We start from the raw sequence: 16,563 nt of genomic DNA, 5'->3' as shown, positions 1-16,563 counted from the left end.
TGAGCCTCTCAAAACTCTGGCGGAGCCCTCTGCCCATATGTTAGCAATCTGGCAGTATGTGCTCTGGCTGAATAGCATCCTGGCCAAGGGGGGCAAAGGGCTTCTCTCTCTAGCTTTCCAGACTTGGAGGATGGGAAGGAGAAGGAAGAACCAGCACACACTGAAACACAAAAGTAGTTTATGAGATACTATATTCAAAGCCCTCAGCCTGATCTCAAGGGGCTGATGCTGCTCACAAGATAGCGCTTCTGTAAGTAGAAAAAACAAACCCCAAACCAACCAACATAACAAAATCAAAACCAAAAAACAACAACAAACACCACAGGGAAAATTCTCTCATCAGCAGAGCCTAGGTTATGTAAAAATGGCCTGTTGAGTGCAAGTTCATCTGCAGAGCCACGAGGCCAAGGACGGGCAGTGAAGTGTCAGAAGTACTCATGCAAAGCAGCATCTGGAAGCTCCATGCTGGCTAGGGAGCGTAGGCCTGACCCAAAGCATTTCCTCCACTCGAACTGTCTCAACAGCAAGTTTATTTTTTCTGCTCTTAGACACATGTGAAACGAAGCTGACAGATGCCTGTGTGGGCTCCCCTAAGGCTGGAAATTGGCACCTGCAGTACAAGAAAGCATTTGGCAGAATTACTAGGTCTCAGTTTGCATTTATAACACAAACTAATTAAAGGCTTCCCTGTAGTTGTTCAGACAAACACCTCCTGCACAGAGACAGGGACCTGTAGATATGGGAGAAAGAGCACTGCCACTATTCTAATCGGTGACCACGTGAAATTAGGAGACTTCATCCTGCTTAAACCTCTTCATCTCCTTTCCTTCTGGTAAGGTGTAAAGCACTCTGCTAAACAAACCTGGCCCAGAGCTGCCTGGAGTCTCAGTGAAGTTGTGTCAAACAAGCGTACAGCATCGTGTGAGCTCCTGCAACAGAACTCTACTCAAAAAGTGTTAACATCATAACTGATAATATGCACACTGCACGAACACAGACACACCACAAGATTACTGGGAAGAAATCTGAAAAACAGCCTGCAGTACTGGAAAGCAAGTTAGCTGAGCACTGAGCTGAACCACCACATTACCAACCCCCGCTTCTGCTTCTTGTCTGTGCAAAGAAAACAGACATCAGAGGAGCTGCGAGTCCTCCAGCGAGCCCTAAGTCCTACCACAAAATGCATGCGTCCTGAGACCACCTTTCCTAAACACAGCCCTCCTGGAGCACTTAACTTTTACCCCCAGAGCAGAACTTACTGGACAATGCAACCACTGCTCCAAGCAAGCTGTAAGGACTTGTTTACACCAGAAAGTTGCACTGCTTTAACTTAACCAACACGTCCTAGGATATTTTTTATAGCTGATTAAATTAAAAAGCTCTATGGACACAAGGCCTGGACTTGTGTGATTAATCAAAACCACTGCTGTTGGCTCTAAAGGCACAACAATGGCAATCAATTTGCTTGCACAGAAAGAAAGATTTTTCACTCCCATCAAGTGAAATGCTGTACAGAGTCAACCCTGCAGCCAAGTGCAGCCCTGGGAACCACCCCAGGCTCCATCAGACAGCACAAGTAGAAACTGAGTAGCTCAAGAGGAGCTACAGTGCCTAAAACCTCTCGAAGGTCATGGCAATGCCCACCATCCCTTGCAGAGGACTGCTGGCATTTCTTCCTACCCCGGTCCCTGTGCCAGGGCAGGCATGAACCACCCCAGGTATTTCACTTGCTTTGATGTGGTTAAGCGCAACACAAATGCAAAGTGCTGCACACCTCCAAGAACTGGAGGCTGCTTACCCCTCCCCAGTGCATGCTCGGAGCCAAAGGGGAGTTCTGTGTGTTCCTATTTTTGGCCACAAATCTCAACTGTTACCAACATGCACACAAGAGATGGGGGCCGTGTGGGTCACATAAAGCCCTCTTTATCCCTGCAGCACCAGGGAGAGGGAGCAGCCCGCAGGGGCCAACATCTGGAATTGCTACAGGGCGTGGGCGCCGCAGCCAGCAACAGCATTCCTCCAGCATCCACACGGGCAGGGACCCTTCCTTTCCCCCACACAACCCCAGCCCTCAGCTGCCTTTGCTTCCTGCCAGCCTCCGGCCTTCCCAGCAGCCAGCAAGCTCCTCCCTCGAGTCTAGTTAGCTTTCCACTGCCACGTCAATTGAGGCAGAAGGACAGAAGGGAAGCAAGAAGGGAGGGAGCAAAAACCAGAAGAGGGAGGGAGGCTCAGCAATGCCAGACATAATGGGGAAAGAAAAAGAGGGGATGTGGATTGCTCCTGCAGTAGCCTGAGACGAGCTGCAAAGGCATCTGGCCAAGGTGGGTCAAAGACACCTTTGAGAGCTTAGAAGCAAGGCTGGTCCTGTTTGCTCTGGACCCCAGGCAAAAGGCTGATCTACGGCACAGGACTGGGCAGAAAGAGAGGAGGGTGCATGGGGCCTGGGAATCCTCCCACACAGCTCCTCAGGGAAGAAAAGGAGTTGAATGAAACAAGTTCTGCACACCTGGGTGACAGCCAGAACTTCACAGCATCTCCTCCTTCAACAGCAGTAATTGATTTTTTTTTCTCCCTCTCTTCTCTCTTTCTAATAAGGTGCAGCATCCCCCAGGTGGAAGCCAGGTACCACCCTGACACCAGCACTGCAAGAGGACAGAGCTTGGAAGCTTGCTCCGAATTGGAAATACTTCTTCTTTCCAGTTGCCACAGGAGGATGTTTTTTTCTTCAGGACTTGGACTTTCTTTCAGCTCAGCTGTGACCCCAAAACCCCACCCCAAAAGCAGGGAGAGGAAAGGACAAACGAGCTGCTGGTAGCCGGAGAGCAGATCGCAGAGGCTCCACTCCGTCTGCCCAGTGTTCAGACTACCTGTTCAGGACTACAAGATTGTACAGTAGTCTGCACATTGGTTAGGCTGTGCTGGGATACACCACACTGCCAGTGCTGCATGAGGACAGCACCACCTGCATGGCAGAGGGACATGCTTGGAGAGGGTGGGCTGTGGGGAGAGCTGCATGCCAAGTTCCCCCACCCCTCAGCTTAGGAGAGCCACACTTGGTGATCACTTTTACCTGCCTGTTCACCTGCCTACTCACAACCCTCTTATTCCTCCATCTCTCTTATCCCCTTATTTCTTTCAGCTTCAAGCAGTTGTCCCAAGGGCAGCTGTGCCCAGGATGCTTTGTGTTGGACATGCCAACCTGTGCTATACAATGCAGACAGACCTGCAGGCCTGTTGGACCTAGAACTGCCTGCTATGACACAAGAAGGCAGGAGCAGCCACAGCCTGGAGACAGGGGATTCACAGGGCAAAGAATGCTGCTTCTTAACGTAAAGAAACACCCACAAAGGACTGAAAGTTGGAAGCCTGAATGCCCTGGAAGTTGTGTCTGCTTTGATGTTTACCTGGAAAAGAAAGAAGAGAAACTGAGTGAAAGCATAAAAGAGGATCAGTTAGGACCGAGGTATTATCTATAAGAAAGCATGGACTTGTGAAAAGAGATGAATGAATGAGAGAGCTCCATAGAGGATGTAAAGAGAAGGAACATGTTCCAGAGAGCACCTGAGAGCAGTGTGGAAGCAGAAGAGGAAGAACCTCAGAGCAGACCTGCTCCTGTGGTCTTCAAACAAGCTGAATGCAAAATCCTGGCTGCAGCCAGACACATCACAGCAACCTTCTGATGATTTGTGGGCATCAGAGCAAAGACAAAGATTTCTACAAGCTGAGCCAAGCCTCAAGGACACAGTTGAGGTGGGAGAGCAGAGGAAGGAGTGCATGTGTGTGCAGTTGGGAACAGTTTCAGTATTGATCAATGCAATTATGTATAAACTAGAATTGGGTACAAGACCTTGACAGGCACAGAATAAGCAGCTATCTGGTGACAGTCAATAAGGTCACATCTTCCCTAGGACAGGAGGGAATGCCTTTGTGCTTCAAGCAAAAAAGAAGGCATGAAGACAAAGGAAGAGCTCAAGCACAGCTGATGCAGCAGGAACCAACACAAGGTATAAGGAATATGTAGCACCCACCTGAAAGTACCTGAAACTCCACACCCACCCTCTGGTACACAGACAGGACTGCAGAACACAGACACTGCATGAGCCACTTGGACACCACCCCAGCAGATCAGGCCACATTCTTCCCACCTAGTCACCTGCTGTTACAAGCTCCAGACTTCTCACACATGATTTGCCTGAGTAAGGACAGAAGGTCCCATCTGCACAGCACACACTCACACAAAGTCCCAAAGGGAACAGCAGACACATCCATCTGCCCAGCTGTGCAAACCCTCGGCAGGGTGGCACACAGTCAGGGGGCACTCGGCAGGAACTGTCACCTTCAGAGAGCAGAGGGCACAGGGGTGCAGCAGGCAGAAAGCTCTGCTGACAGGAACTGCTCAGCACAGTGCTCACTGCACTGTGCCTACAAGGGCCCCAGCAGAAGCAGGTCTAGCCCAGCTCACAGATCCTCTTCTCCAGCAGGAGGAAAGCCCTAGAGAGCAATGGGCATTGTGCATGTCCTGAGGGACTCACACAGAAGGACTCTTCCAGTCAGATTTTTGTATGGCGTGATGCTCGCTGGGCAGCTGTCAGTGTGCTGCTGCTGCTGCAGCTCTGGGGACCCTGCGGCCTCCCTGAGCAAAGACATCTAGCTCTGTTCTGGCAGCAGCTAGAGCAGGCTCCTCCCTGCCTCTCCCTCCCACTGCTGGCCAGGGTTCAGGAGATGTAGGTACCCCAGGAGGGTCTCCAGCTTTTTGTGGGGCTGCTCTCCATGGGGCCAGAGTTTGGCTCATTGGAAGAAAACCACGAGGGCCCAGAAGCACAGACATGCCCCGGGCAGCAAGGCAGAGCAGGGAGCCAACTTTCCAGTCTGGCCCAGCCTGCTCTTTTCTTCCCCAGCACACCCCTTCAGTCCCCCTGGGAGCACCCACAGACATGTGTCCCTGCCGACGTACAGTGCTGGGCCCTTTAAGGCTCTCTGAGTTTCAGTTCCTTTCTTCAGAGTCATAGGAAGCCGAGGCAGAGCCTGGTATGTCCCTAATAGGGTCCAGATGGCTTCACTCTGCAGACCTGGGGTCCTGGCTTGCAAAGCAGGGCAGGGCTGCGCTCCCCCTCTCCTCCCAGCTCCAGAGCTGCTAGTGTATCCTTCACCCTCACCCCACCTCACACCTTCCCACCCTGCTCTTTCCCCCACCCCCACCCCAGATCTGCCACTACGACTTCCATCCACACATGACTGATCCAGCTCCCTCCTCACTCCCTCTGGAAAGCTGCCAGAGCACAGGGGAACTGGGACAAGAGAGCCCGCAGAAGTGCAGGGTGGGGCAGACAAAGCCTCCTCCTTTCTCCCAGAGCTTAAGCAAAGAAAACCCAGGGTGTGCAGCCTTTAAAATGCATGAGAACCTCTCAGGAGCTGCACAGTACCAAGCCCTGACCTGGTGGAGGAGGAGAGCTCAGGGACACCAAAGATAACCCTCTGACAGAGGATCATGCACCACAGACAGCTCTTCAGGACGGAGCCAGCTCCATGCAGGACTGAGGTTTAGGATGGGAATCTCCATGCTCAAGGCTCTCCAAGGTGCCCCTCAAAAGCAGCAACTTTAAGCCTGACTTAGCTGTAGATCCCAGGTGGATGCTGCTTCCTTTCTCCCTCACAACAGCCAGTGACCAAGGAACTGAACTCGGAGAAGAAGCAAATAAAAACATACTTCCCTTCCTCCCCCACCCCCCCCCACCCCCACCCCCCACTCGGCTGAAGACAAAGGCTCCTTTCTCAGAGACAGCTTAGACCTCATCTGCAGTGGTTCTCCTGTATTTAAGGGACCAAGGCTGGCAGGGAACTGTTTTCATTAGGCAGCTCTACCTCTTGCTATGCAGAATGGAAACGGTGCAGACCTCCAGTTGCTATTGACCCCCAAGGCTGCCCTCCATCAGGAAGGAAGGGAGGTCCAACCCCCATCCCAAGCAACTGGAACTCATCAACACATCCCCACTGCAGCCCTCCCTCCCACTCCCTGGTGAAGGATGGGGAGTTCTGATCATCTCCCATACAGATGGAGCAGCTGGCTCTGGTTAAACTACTTGATGTTTACAACCACTTGACCTGCACACACAACCCAGAGAAAAGTGAAGCTTCCCCAAGCAACTCTGAACACAAAGGACAGGGGTCCTTCAGCTAAGAGACCGACTGAGCAGAAGACATTTCAGTGCCTGGTTCTTCAACTAGAAAATTGCTGCCTGCTCATCTATAGCAGCACAGCAGCAGTCTCCATGCAGAAAGTGATATTTAGAGGGTGATTCATCACTGTATTTGTCATAATTTCCACCTGCTGAGAATCAAACAGCCTCACTGATACCAGCTAGACAGAGGCCCTGCCTAGCTGCAGCTGCCAGGCACTCTGCTGCCTGCCCCAGCACACCTGAGGGACACAGCCCACAGTCAGAGGCAGAGCAGTTTATTTATCTGCAGTCAGAAACCCTGATCAGCTCCAAATGCACACCACCGGTGAACTGGAGGCCTCATCCTCCTCAGATGCCAGAAACCTGTCACAGTGCTGAGCTACTCACCTCATCATCCTTGTACCAGGAAAGGTTTTCTGCTGTCAGGACAAACCAATACTCCTTGGAGCCACCTTTCATGATCCCAATGTTGTTGATGGTGAGCCAGCCCTTTCGGATGACCTAAGGGGATGGAAGCAGAGGGCATTGACATGGGCCCTAAAAGCCTGGTCTTAGGCAACAGAAGAAAGATCAGAGAGTATCCCTACACAGGGAGGAGTATGGAAAGCCAAGGAACACCATGCTCTCTGCTGCTGCCAGAAGAGCCCCCACTCAGCTGGCCATGGAAGGTCTTTGCCTCAAAAAGGCCAGAAGTATCACAAAAGGGATGCAGGAAGGAGCCCGTGTGTTACACCCTTTACCAAGAGAAAAAGAGATGCAGGAAGACCTGCAGCAAGAGGGTCTTGGGCACAGCCTACCAGCACCAGATCACAGCACCACACCCCGAGCAGGCCATGCTAAGAGGAAACCAGGACACCAGCACACTGCACATGTGGAGTGCTTCACTCAGCTCAGGGCTGGGGGGCACTGGCTCAAGAAGGAGATGGGCAAGAAACCCAGAACAAACTGACTTCAGTAAAAAGGAGACACTAAAGACTACTGAACAAAATGGTGCATCTGGAATTAGTACCTCAGATTTCAGCACACCCAGGTGTTTGAGTGGTCATTTTACACATGGCAAAACAAGATCCTGTAAGCTTAGTCTGTAACACAGCCAGGCTGCTGCTCTAGGGAACTCAAATTCACCAAGTGCTGCTTTAGACCCTCACCCACACAGCAAAGTGACTATACACCAGTTTAAGCACATTAGCTTTTAGCTGCACTGCTAGCACCCAAAGATGCCTGCATGCAGCATGGCTGTGCTCTGCTGCATGGATGTGACCCTACGGCTGCACTGCAGAGCAGCAAGCAGCACTGTGTGAGCAGCATACCCAGAGGTACACAGTCCTTTGAAATGTCAATCTGCCCTAGCAAGGCAAAGGTAGGAGTATTAGATCTTCATCTCATGCCTCCTGTTAAACTGGAGATGGTCCCATTCTGTCTGTGGACAGGAGAGGGCAGTGGAAGAGAACCACTCATGCCTGGATCACTGCTTTTCTTCTCCACCCACTCACAAGATGTACCAGCAGGTCTGAATTTTGCCTTAGCATGCTACCTTTTCACCTCATTTCTCCTTCACCTGTGTCTAGTGTCAGCTGCCCTCCTCTCCCCATTCAGCAGCAGAGGGAATAATTTGTTTATGCACTGTTCTTGCCTTCCCAGATGCAACATTAGTGTTCATTAGCACACCCTGCTGAGTGGCCTTCTACTCACCAGGATCTCATCCTGCAAAGGGGAACCATAGCAACAGCAGCAGAGCAGAGAGCAGGAGAGGAGCAAAGAGAGGAGAGATTGTTACTGGGGAAGCTGGAGCAGGAGAGGAGAGGCTCGAAAATCAAATAAATTGGAAGCTGGTATGAAATCCATTACCCCAGATGTTAACAAAGGCAACCCCCATCCCAAAATAAAGTCTGCTAATGGGAAAGCCAAAGCACTTCACAGGATGGATCCAGTTTGCTCTTTGCACTTCTACGCAGCTCTTCTGCAGGGGGTGCTGCAGAGGATGAAGCTCCCTGCAGCTGCTCCAAGATCCCATGAAATGGATGGTTGCCAGCCTAACCTGCTGGCCTTCCTGCCTGCTAACAGCACTGAAACAGGCTGCATGCTTATGTGCAGGGAAAGGAGGTCAAACATGTTAGGAAGAGAATGGCTAGCAGGAGTCAATGTCTTCCAAGATTAAACACAAGCACTTTTGCTTTCATTCTCTATGAAGCTGCTTCTACAAGACCTTCTAGCCTGCACAGTCTTGCCATGTGCTCAGCACATCTGGGACACAACATCACCAATCCCTTTTAAACTTTACGTGCACTCCTTGCAGTTCCTGAAGGAATAAGGGAACGCCCCTCCACTGGCGTCTGCCGCTGCGGATGTGTCCTGGCACTGCCATTTGTCTCCCTGCACAAAGGTTTCGGTACCTCCAGTTAAGTTTTCCAGAACAGAGTCCATGAACTCTCTTGAAATCCCTTTCCAGAAACTAGGTATCACTGATGGGAAAGGCAACTAGACAAGAGAATTCTGCACTGTAAGAGTTCAGAGCTAGTGTTCTGTACTCCTCACCTCAGGAGAGTCAGCACAGCCAGTGCTGAGCAAACAGGGATTTACACAACATGAACAGAGATTTCTGCCGGAAAACCAAGAGCAGATCTTCGCTGTGAAGCACCCATTTCCCTCTGCACCACCTCCCTTCCATTGCTGCTACCTGCTCAGTTCTTCCTGACTGCACTGAGCCCGACACACTGTCCTCCAGGTACAAAGTTTGAGGAGTGAAAAAAGCCCACAACTTAGAGCACTGCTGCATCCAGCGCAGCGCTTGTCTACCTGGTAGCTTACAGGCAGCAAGTATGTCCTTGCAGCAGTGAAGGAGATGGAACTTGGCTTACCTGGTTGCCAGCTGCCTTCTTCTTGCTCATCTGGCTGCTTCTCTGCTGAGCACTGCAAACAGAGACATTTAAACCCCTCAGGCCCTTCTTGATCACCTGAATCCTGCTCCCATCAGATAGCTGTACAGTGAGTTCATGCCCCTCACCACTAGCGTCCAAGACTTCACAACCCAATCTTTTTCCATCTGCTCTCCCAGACTGGCTTAACTGTCTCACTCCCACCTGCACAGTACTTGGGTCAGCTCCTGCTTTTTGCAGCCCCCACAATAACCCTAACATTCTAACTTCCCCTTCTACACATCCCTGTTCTCCTCCCCAAACTTGCAGTACAAAGCCACTGCAGAAACATGCAGTGCTGAGAGCTGCACCCTGCTGCTGCACTGGGGCCTCTGCAACCCATGTTCTGCAGCAGCAACAGGACAGAGCCACAGCAAAGGCATGCAGAGGAGAGGGGGCAACAGGAGGTGGGTTCTCACTTGGCAAAGCCAATGAAATCCTCGTGGTTTGTGTTCATGTAAGCCAGCTCGATGTCTATCAGGAGCATGACCTGCCAAAGGCACAGACAGAGCAAGACAGGGGTTAGAGACTGGCAGTGCCACCAGCCAGCAGCAGACAGAGCCCTGTGCATCGCTCCTCTCTGCCAAGGGTCACACAGCCCTTGGCTCAAGCCCCTCTAGGCTGTCCCTTCAAAGGTGTCCCCCACCATGTCCAGTCTTCCCTGCCACATCCCCCCCCTCACCTGGTCCTTGGTCCTGCCCTCCCTCTCACGGATGTGGGTGGTCACAATCCTCTCCATCTCCTCACGCAGGTGAGGGTACTGGCTGAGCTGCAGTGAGAGAGCAGAGTGCACGTGGGGAAGGGGGGCAGAAAGGGGGACAGCCCCCCACACCTGGGCATGCATACAGACATCCTGCAAACAGCTATTCTCAGGGGAAGCTCTAGAAAGCCAGACTTGCAGACAGATTTTTCCAAGTTCCTGGAGGTCTGCTGTGAGCAAAGTTCATTTCCCCTGCTGTGGGCTTCAGAGAAAAGCTCTTTTCACTTTTGCAGCAAACTTGCTGCCTCACCAGAGACCAGATCCAAACCCACCACATTCTTCCTGACATGAGACTTTTGACAAACTCCAGATGTAAACACAGCTCTTATTACTTGTTGTTTTTTTCCCCCATTAAAGTGAACAACTTCTCTAAATGTTTAGTGTCTCACTGTGGCAAGCTAAGCCGCTGACTGCTCTACTGCTACAGCCTGCTAAATCCTGTGAAAATCATCCTAGGAAGTGAAGTGGATCTCAGTCCCTGTTTGCTGAGGCATTAAGTGAAGACAGCTGGCCCTCTCCATCCACATCTGCAAGCAGAGAGAGATCTGACCAGCTCAAGGGTACATATCCTCCAGAAACACCATGCTCTGGGCAGGTGCTTCTGCCTGCTCCACCTACTCTCTTCCCTACTCTGCCTATCCTCTTTATTTTTTTTTCCACTAATACCTCCAATTTGGCTACAACACCAGGCAGCATTTCCCAATGTTACTCTTCCAGATTGCCTCAATGGGGTGTGTAAAAAAACCCACATTTGTCCAGGATCCATATTGCATTGCTTTTCTTCCTCCAGTTTACTCCAGAGCTTCCTAAACTGGTTTGGCCTTTTGTTCGGTATGCACAAGCAATTAGGATCTGATAGAAGGAACTGGCTCAAAGCATGCAGCATCACTACTGAAGCCAGATCCCACACTAACCAGCAGCAGTATTCCTAACATCTAAGTACAAACAGTCTCAAACCACTTCAGCACCCTTGCAGTTAAGCAAGTTGCAACAGCCTGGCACTACAATTGAGAACTAGCTTGGACACTGCCTGTTTTCAAATGTGTGGCTTGTTTGGAACACAAAGAACCCTACAGAGGCAGGAAAAAACAAGTGGAATCAATGTTCCCACCACCACCTTGTCTTGAAAGCACAAACTGGGTGTTCTCCATGATCTTTGATGCAGGCAGCTGGTTACTCCAGGAGACACACAGCCAAATTCTTCCTATTTCCTTTGGGGGTTGGCAAAGGATCGATGGCTAAGTTACGCTAAACAGAAAACCAGCAAGTTGGAAAGCCTCAAGCAAGTCTCAGCTTCTTTGCTTCAAATTAAAAAAACTCAAACAAAAAACCCACATCAAATCTCCCACCTCACCCTACTCCCAACCGGTACAAATGCACACAAAGTGCAGTACAAGGTGTGGTTTGCTCAGAGCCCAGGTCACCCAGCAACACCCACGAGCAAACTTAAACTGACAGCATCACTCCCCATGCAGGAGCTTCCAACTCCAAACATGCACAGGAGAAGCAAGAGTGGGCAAGGGAAGAAGAAACAGGCAAGCCACAGGATGCCAACACCCATCAGGGAACATGCAATAGGGCATAGAGGGGCAAGGAGTTATCACCAGCAGTACAAACAGCACCCAGAAATGCCATGACTCTGAAAGACAGGAGAGCAGGCGACCCTTCAAGGGGTTAAGACTGTCAGCCTGGGCTCACATCCCAGCTCGAGTGGGTTTTCAGTCCTGCTTCTGCTGCATTTGCCTGCTTAATCAAAATACAAGCTCAGAGCCCTCTTTGAAACCAAATTTGTCCCAATGTTCCTTAGTTCCCCTCTTTGCAGGCTCCGCCAGCCCTTGCCAGCACAAAGGTCAATCTTTAGCTGAAGGGCTGCTGACTTGCAAGGCCCTCCTGCACTTGTGAGATGCTGCAGTGCAGCCTGGCACAGAAGGTTCCTGCTTTTGGAAAAACACTGGCTAAAGTCTGTTCCTCCTACAGGTAAGGGCTTGCATGTTCACACCAGCTTTCTGGTTGTTTTTGGAGCTCCTCTCCAGTTAACCAACTTAAAGAAGCTCAGAATCAGGCCAGTTAGAGAACAGCTGTTAATGGCTACCTTCTCTTCAGCCCTCGATTTGTCAGCTAGGAATCTCCTTTCATACAGGAAAGCTGCAGCTCTGCAGCACACACAGATGGGTTTGCTGCTTATTGATAGTCCCAAGCTGTTCCGTCTATGCAGCTCCATCGACTGCGCATACAAAGATGTCTTCACCAGCCGGGGTGAAGAGGAGTAACTGACAGCACACAAACGATCACACACAGTGGTCCAGGACAGCAACAAACCAAGGCTACAGGACTGTTAAGCTAATTCAAGAGATGTTAGCCCAAGCAGTCTTCCTTTCAAGACGATTTGTGGGACTTTTAGTGAATTCAGAGGTTTGGTTTTGTCATCTGAAAGGTGGCATCAGCCCACAGCCCAGCATGCTGGGTGTTACCTTACAATTAGCATCAGTCCTGAAGTAGCCTTTTCCAGATGCCTCCCCTAATAGCACATGCTCTTGTCCACACCAGGCACTTATGGCTAGAACATGCAAGATAGACACTGCAAAGCAGCCTCTGCAGTTGGCACTCTTTGCCTTATGCCTTCAGAAACCATCTGGCTGCTGTCTTGGAGTGGTCTATGGCAGTTGCCTCCTCCTCTTCCAGAGGGAGATGCAGGCAAGATTAAGCTTCTCATTACGTGCAGGAATTCGACTAAGTATTACTGCAACCTTTCACTGAGTTTCCAGGACCACTGCTAGATGTCTTCATCCAGGCAGTTATTTCTTATCCCTAACAACTGCCCCCTGGCCTTCCCAGCCTTTAGCACAGCCATCAGTTTCCTACAATGTCAGCTGCTACTGTCACCCTCCTGGAAGGATGTAAGTTGGTTGGAACATCCTCACAGGTGCCTCTACCAAGTCACAGGCTAAAATCCACAGAGCAGGTGGGTATCCAGCCACTCTAATGGTGCCATCCAGTTCAACACCCTTGATGTTTTCTTGATCCTTCTCCCTCCCCACACAGAACAGACATCTCCAGCCAGATACAGAAAAAGTGTAAGCACTCAAACCCATCAAAATAAGGAAATCCACAAGGGAATGAGGCTGGAAAGAAGTTACTCTGCCTTGTCACATCTGCTCCCACAACTGGCAGTAGCAGGACTCTGGAAGACATAGATTGGGCAGTGCTCAGGGTACTCAAAGGTGTCTCCTCAACAGGGGTGGCAGTGAGCTCTGTATTCCTAAGCAGGAGACCATAGGATCTCAGCTCTCACCCCCACTTTCAACTCAAACCAGTTCTTATCTTCTCTTCCTTGCCAGCTTAGGGGCATGCACTTGTGAGTCTGTCTGGAATCCTGGAAGAAGGGAATGGTAATGTTCAAGTCCTAAAACAACTCCTGAGACAGCCCTTTCCACCTCAGGTTCCAGAACATACTTCTGGGGTGCCACAGCAGTTCCTGGCCCCTCTCTGAGATGTCTGACACCAATTCCCAGGGCTGCCTTTGTTTCTTTTCCAGGAGGAACGTGGTGCCCTCTCCTGGAGGAAACCAGCTTGGGAAACACACCCAGCTCCTGCCCCTGCCGTATTTGACACCCTCCACACCACTCAGTTTCCATCTTCCCCTGCTGGTGTCCTCTCCTAGCCTGAGGCGTCACCTCCTGTGGTTCACAGCATGCAAGGGAAAGTACACCCAGACCAGCTCGCCTGGAGCACAGTCCATGGAGCAAGAGATCAGCAGGAGAATGATGCAGGGGGTGCAAGGCCTGGGAAAGCTTTTCCCCAAACCTTTTTGGATAGCAATCTTCTATTGACTCTGAACAGAAGAACCAGGTAAGTTGCAAATGTACAGGCAGAGGCACAGCAAATGGAGCTTGCAAAGGGTTTCATCCACACTGAGGTGAATGCCCCTGAGCCAGAGGAATCCACTGGACCCCAGCTCACTTCCCAGCTAAAGAGCCCACCATGTAACACCCACTTTCCTTGGCCTTCTTTGAAACTGCCCTTATACCTGCAGGTTGCTGCTCTCCTTCAGGTCCTCTTTATCTCCATTTTCTCTCACTAGGTCTGCTGGGGTTCCTGGGGGGATGTGGAGAAGCAGCATGGCAGCGTGTGGGCAGGGGGTGGGCATGGACCTTTCTTTGCATTTGTTTTTCTTTACCTTTTCGCTACACTTTCTGATGGTGGATGTGAGCTCACTCACTACCATATCCACACACTTCAGACTCGGCTCCTTCAACTTCTGCACCTGCTTTTTCACTATGGCTTCAAAAGCGAGGTCAGGCGTGAAGAGACCCGTTCTGCATGGCAGGGGCAGGGTGGGAAGAAGCAACGAGGAAGAAGAAAGCAAAGCAGAGAAAGAGCAGAAAGGAGGAAGAAAGAAGGAAAAGGGAAAAGAGAGAAAACACAAGGCAAAATGAGAAGTGAGATTTTGGTTCATTCCATTAATTTACTGAACCAGGTGAGCATTGCTATGGGGCCTGTGCACTGCCAAGTATCAGGAGAGTCTACAGGCAATGGAAGTGGCAAAGGTGATTGAGGTGAGAGCAGCTGGGCCAGTGGAATGCTGAGCTGTGGAGAGCAAAATGAATGGATGGAACCACCTCCAGGGAACAAGTGATCTCTTCCTGAAGGAACGCTTCTTTGGAGTTCAAGACAAAGCTGCTTGCCACAGTGAGCCACTGCTGCTCTTCTTAGAGCCTCACCATGTGTCATTTCCCCTTGTCTCAGGCATTCTCCTACCCTTCCCACCAGGGTTATCTCTTCATCATGCTTTCCTTATTCCAGCTGCAGAGGGCTCAGACAGGAGCCAAGCTAAGACTTGCAAAGCTCTGTCACTTGCATGTTTTTTGGCAATAAATTAATTGCTGTCACTCTGTTCCAGGGATTCAAACTGCTCCACTTAGGGAGCAGATTTCATCTCACTCACCTCCCTGGGACACTGACACCCTCTGTCAGAAGAGATGCACTCAGCCTTTCGGGGAATGCCAACCTGCTGCAGGACACCCACGGCTGTACGAAGTATCCAGCCTGCCCTGCAGCATCGGAACCCACCCAGGCTGCTGAGCTTTATAAAGCAGCACCAATTTCCACAGAAGCTAAGCAGCCCAAATTCACAGTGGCTCCACGAGGAAGGCGCAGACACTCCACAGAAACTAAAGTCACTAAAATGCGGCCAAGATTATTCAGTTCAGGACCAAAGAGGTTTTTGGGGTCTCCTAGCAGGGTGCCCTTTGTTCCACAGCCTGAGCAGGAGGCAGAACTGCTTTGCAAGTGCTTTCAGGAGGACAATATCCCCTTGGCACAGCAAGGACATACTTGCCTTTCTAAGGGTAGCATTAATAGTCAAACTTGGGGTGCCTACAGATAACGACCAGTCCCAGGGCTAGCTATAAATGATAACCACCTCATTTAGATTAGGTGTTTCCCCCTTCACCTCATCTTTCACATCGCTGTGGATAACACCTGCAAGACCTCAAGCAACACCAGCACTAAAACACACAACAGGACCTGCAGCCAGGCTGCCTGCTGAGCAGCTAAGAGCTGGGAGGTGACAGGATTCTGCTTTACCCTCTGTCAAGGTGCCAACAATGTTCCTTCTGAGCAAATCAAGGCATTTCCAGAGTTAAGTTCATATCCTCTGTCTCAGCAGCAGTTTCCTACTAATCCAGTCACCCTGCTAAGCTCAATGTGCTGTTTCCCCACCACAGCTGGGGGGGCCTGCATAAAAGAAAAAAATAAATAAAATGTGTAAGCCCCAGTTCCTTCCAGTCCCCAAGCAGCACCTGAATGACATCTTGTTTCTTCCAAGTTGTAAGCACAGCTACTAGAGCACAGAGCGAGCAGTTAAGCACTGAAGTCAATCATCAGACTCTTAGCAGTAGGAGCTAAGCTCCAGTGCAGTGCTTTAATCCTGAATCTATGGCGCTCTCTCCATCCCCGTGCTCTCCTGTCCTCCCTCATTACCCACCCTGCTGTACCCATCACTGATCACTTGAGGAGCCTGCTGCTGTCAGAACATCTGAAATCATCAGTAAAAGATCAAACAGAAAGAAACAATGAAGAAAGAAGTAGGGAATGGAAGGAAGGATGAAAAGAGAAAGAATGAATAGAAGAGTTCTGAATAGCAACCAATAGATGGAGAAAAAAATCAAGGGAAGCTTCAGAGGGCATGAAGAAGGAGGGCCCTTCTGATCCAGGTAGCAGGCAACTCTGGATACTTGGCAGCCCGAGGGCCTGTGCTTACCTGTCACCAGGCTCTAATGGCAATTTTCTGGGTGCTCTCCACAGTCACACACCCCAAGAGAGGACAGCAGGACAGGAAAAGGAAGCTCCTCCAGCACTCTAGAAACCTGAGCAATCTCTCCCTACATCTCCTTTGCTTTCCCAGTCTGTCATGGGGGGCAAAGCCAGTGCCTGCACGCCTTAGCCCTTCTGTAGAGGCACTTGGCCCTAAGGACTAGGCACTTCTGCAAGCATCACCACTGGGCACCTTTCCCCATCCCTGCAGGGACAAGGTGCCAGGCACCTCCTGCAGTGCCCAGTTACCTGCACCCGAACAGCCAGTGGCGATTCCAGTCTCCAGTGCCCACACCACCACTCTAGCTGAGGTGCCTTTCCCCCAGCACCCAGCCCTGCCTGAAGCGGCCAGCCATGGCTGAGAAGAACGGCACAAGTCTGCATCTTGCTGCCT

The 16,563-nt window shown here is 50.8% G+C and overlaps 1 protein-coding gene across 18 annotated transcripts in view; it reads right to left on the bottom strand.

The window, feature by feature from the left end:
• The window catches only part of DNM1 (dynamin 1), a 59,410-nt gene that overhangs the window by 15,430 nt on the left and 27,417 nt on the right, over positions 1–16,563 (bottom strand). For 11 of the 18 annotated variants that reach the window (XR_010989520.1, XR_010989521.1, XR_010989522.1 and 8 more), the window contains exons 11-15: positions 9,777–9,863; positions 9,514–9,584; positions 9,038–9,089; positions 7,872–7,883; positions 6,567–6,680 (exon numbers count right to left, since the gene is read on the bottom strand). Coding sequence is in view for 14 of the 18 variants with exons in the window: in XM_068156112.1 (XP_068012213.1) it covers positions 6,567–6,680; positions 7,872–7,883; positions 9,038–9,089; positions 9,514–9,584; positions 9,777–9,863 (336 nt within the window). In the remaining 4 variants the exon portion in view is untranslated. Of the gene's footprint in view, positions 1–6,566; positions 6,681–7,871; positions 7,884–9,037; positions 9,090–9,513; positions 9,585–9,776; positions 9,864–14,031; positions 14,171–16,563 lie in introns of all 18 variants that reach the window. The other 7 variants (XM_068156113.1, XM_068156101.1, XM_068156107.1 and 4 more) reach the window with 3 other exon arrangements.

This window comes from Melanerpes formicivorus, unplaced genomic scaffold (genome assembly GCF_026170545.1).
Source record: "Melanerpes formicivorus ecotype bairdi unplaced genomic scaffold, bMelFor1.0.p_v2 SCAF_33, whole genome shotgun sequence".
Taxonomy (NCBI): Eukaryota; Metazoa; Chordata; class Aves; order Piciformes; family Picidae; genus Melanerpes; species Melanerpes formicivorus.
This window is presented reverse-complemented; position numbering and strand designations above follow the sequence as displayed.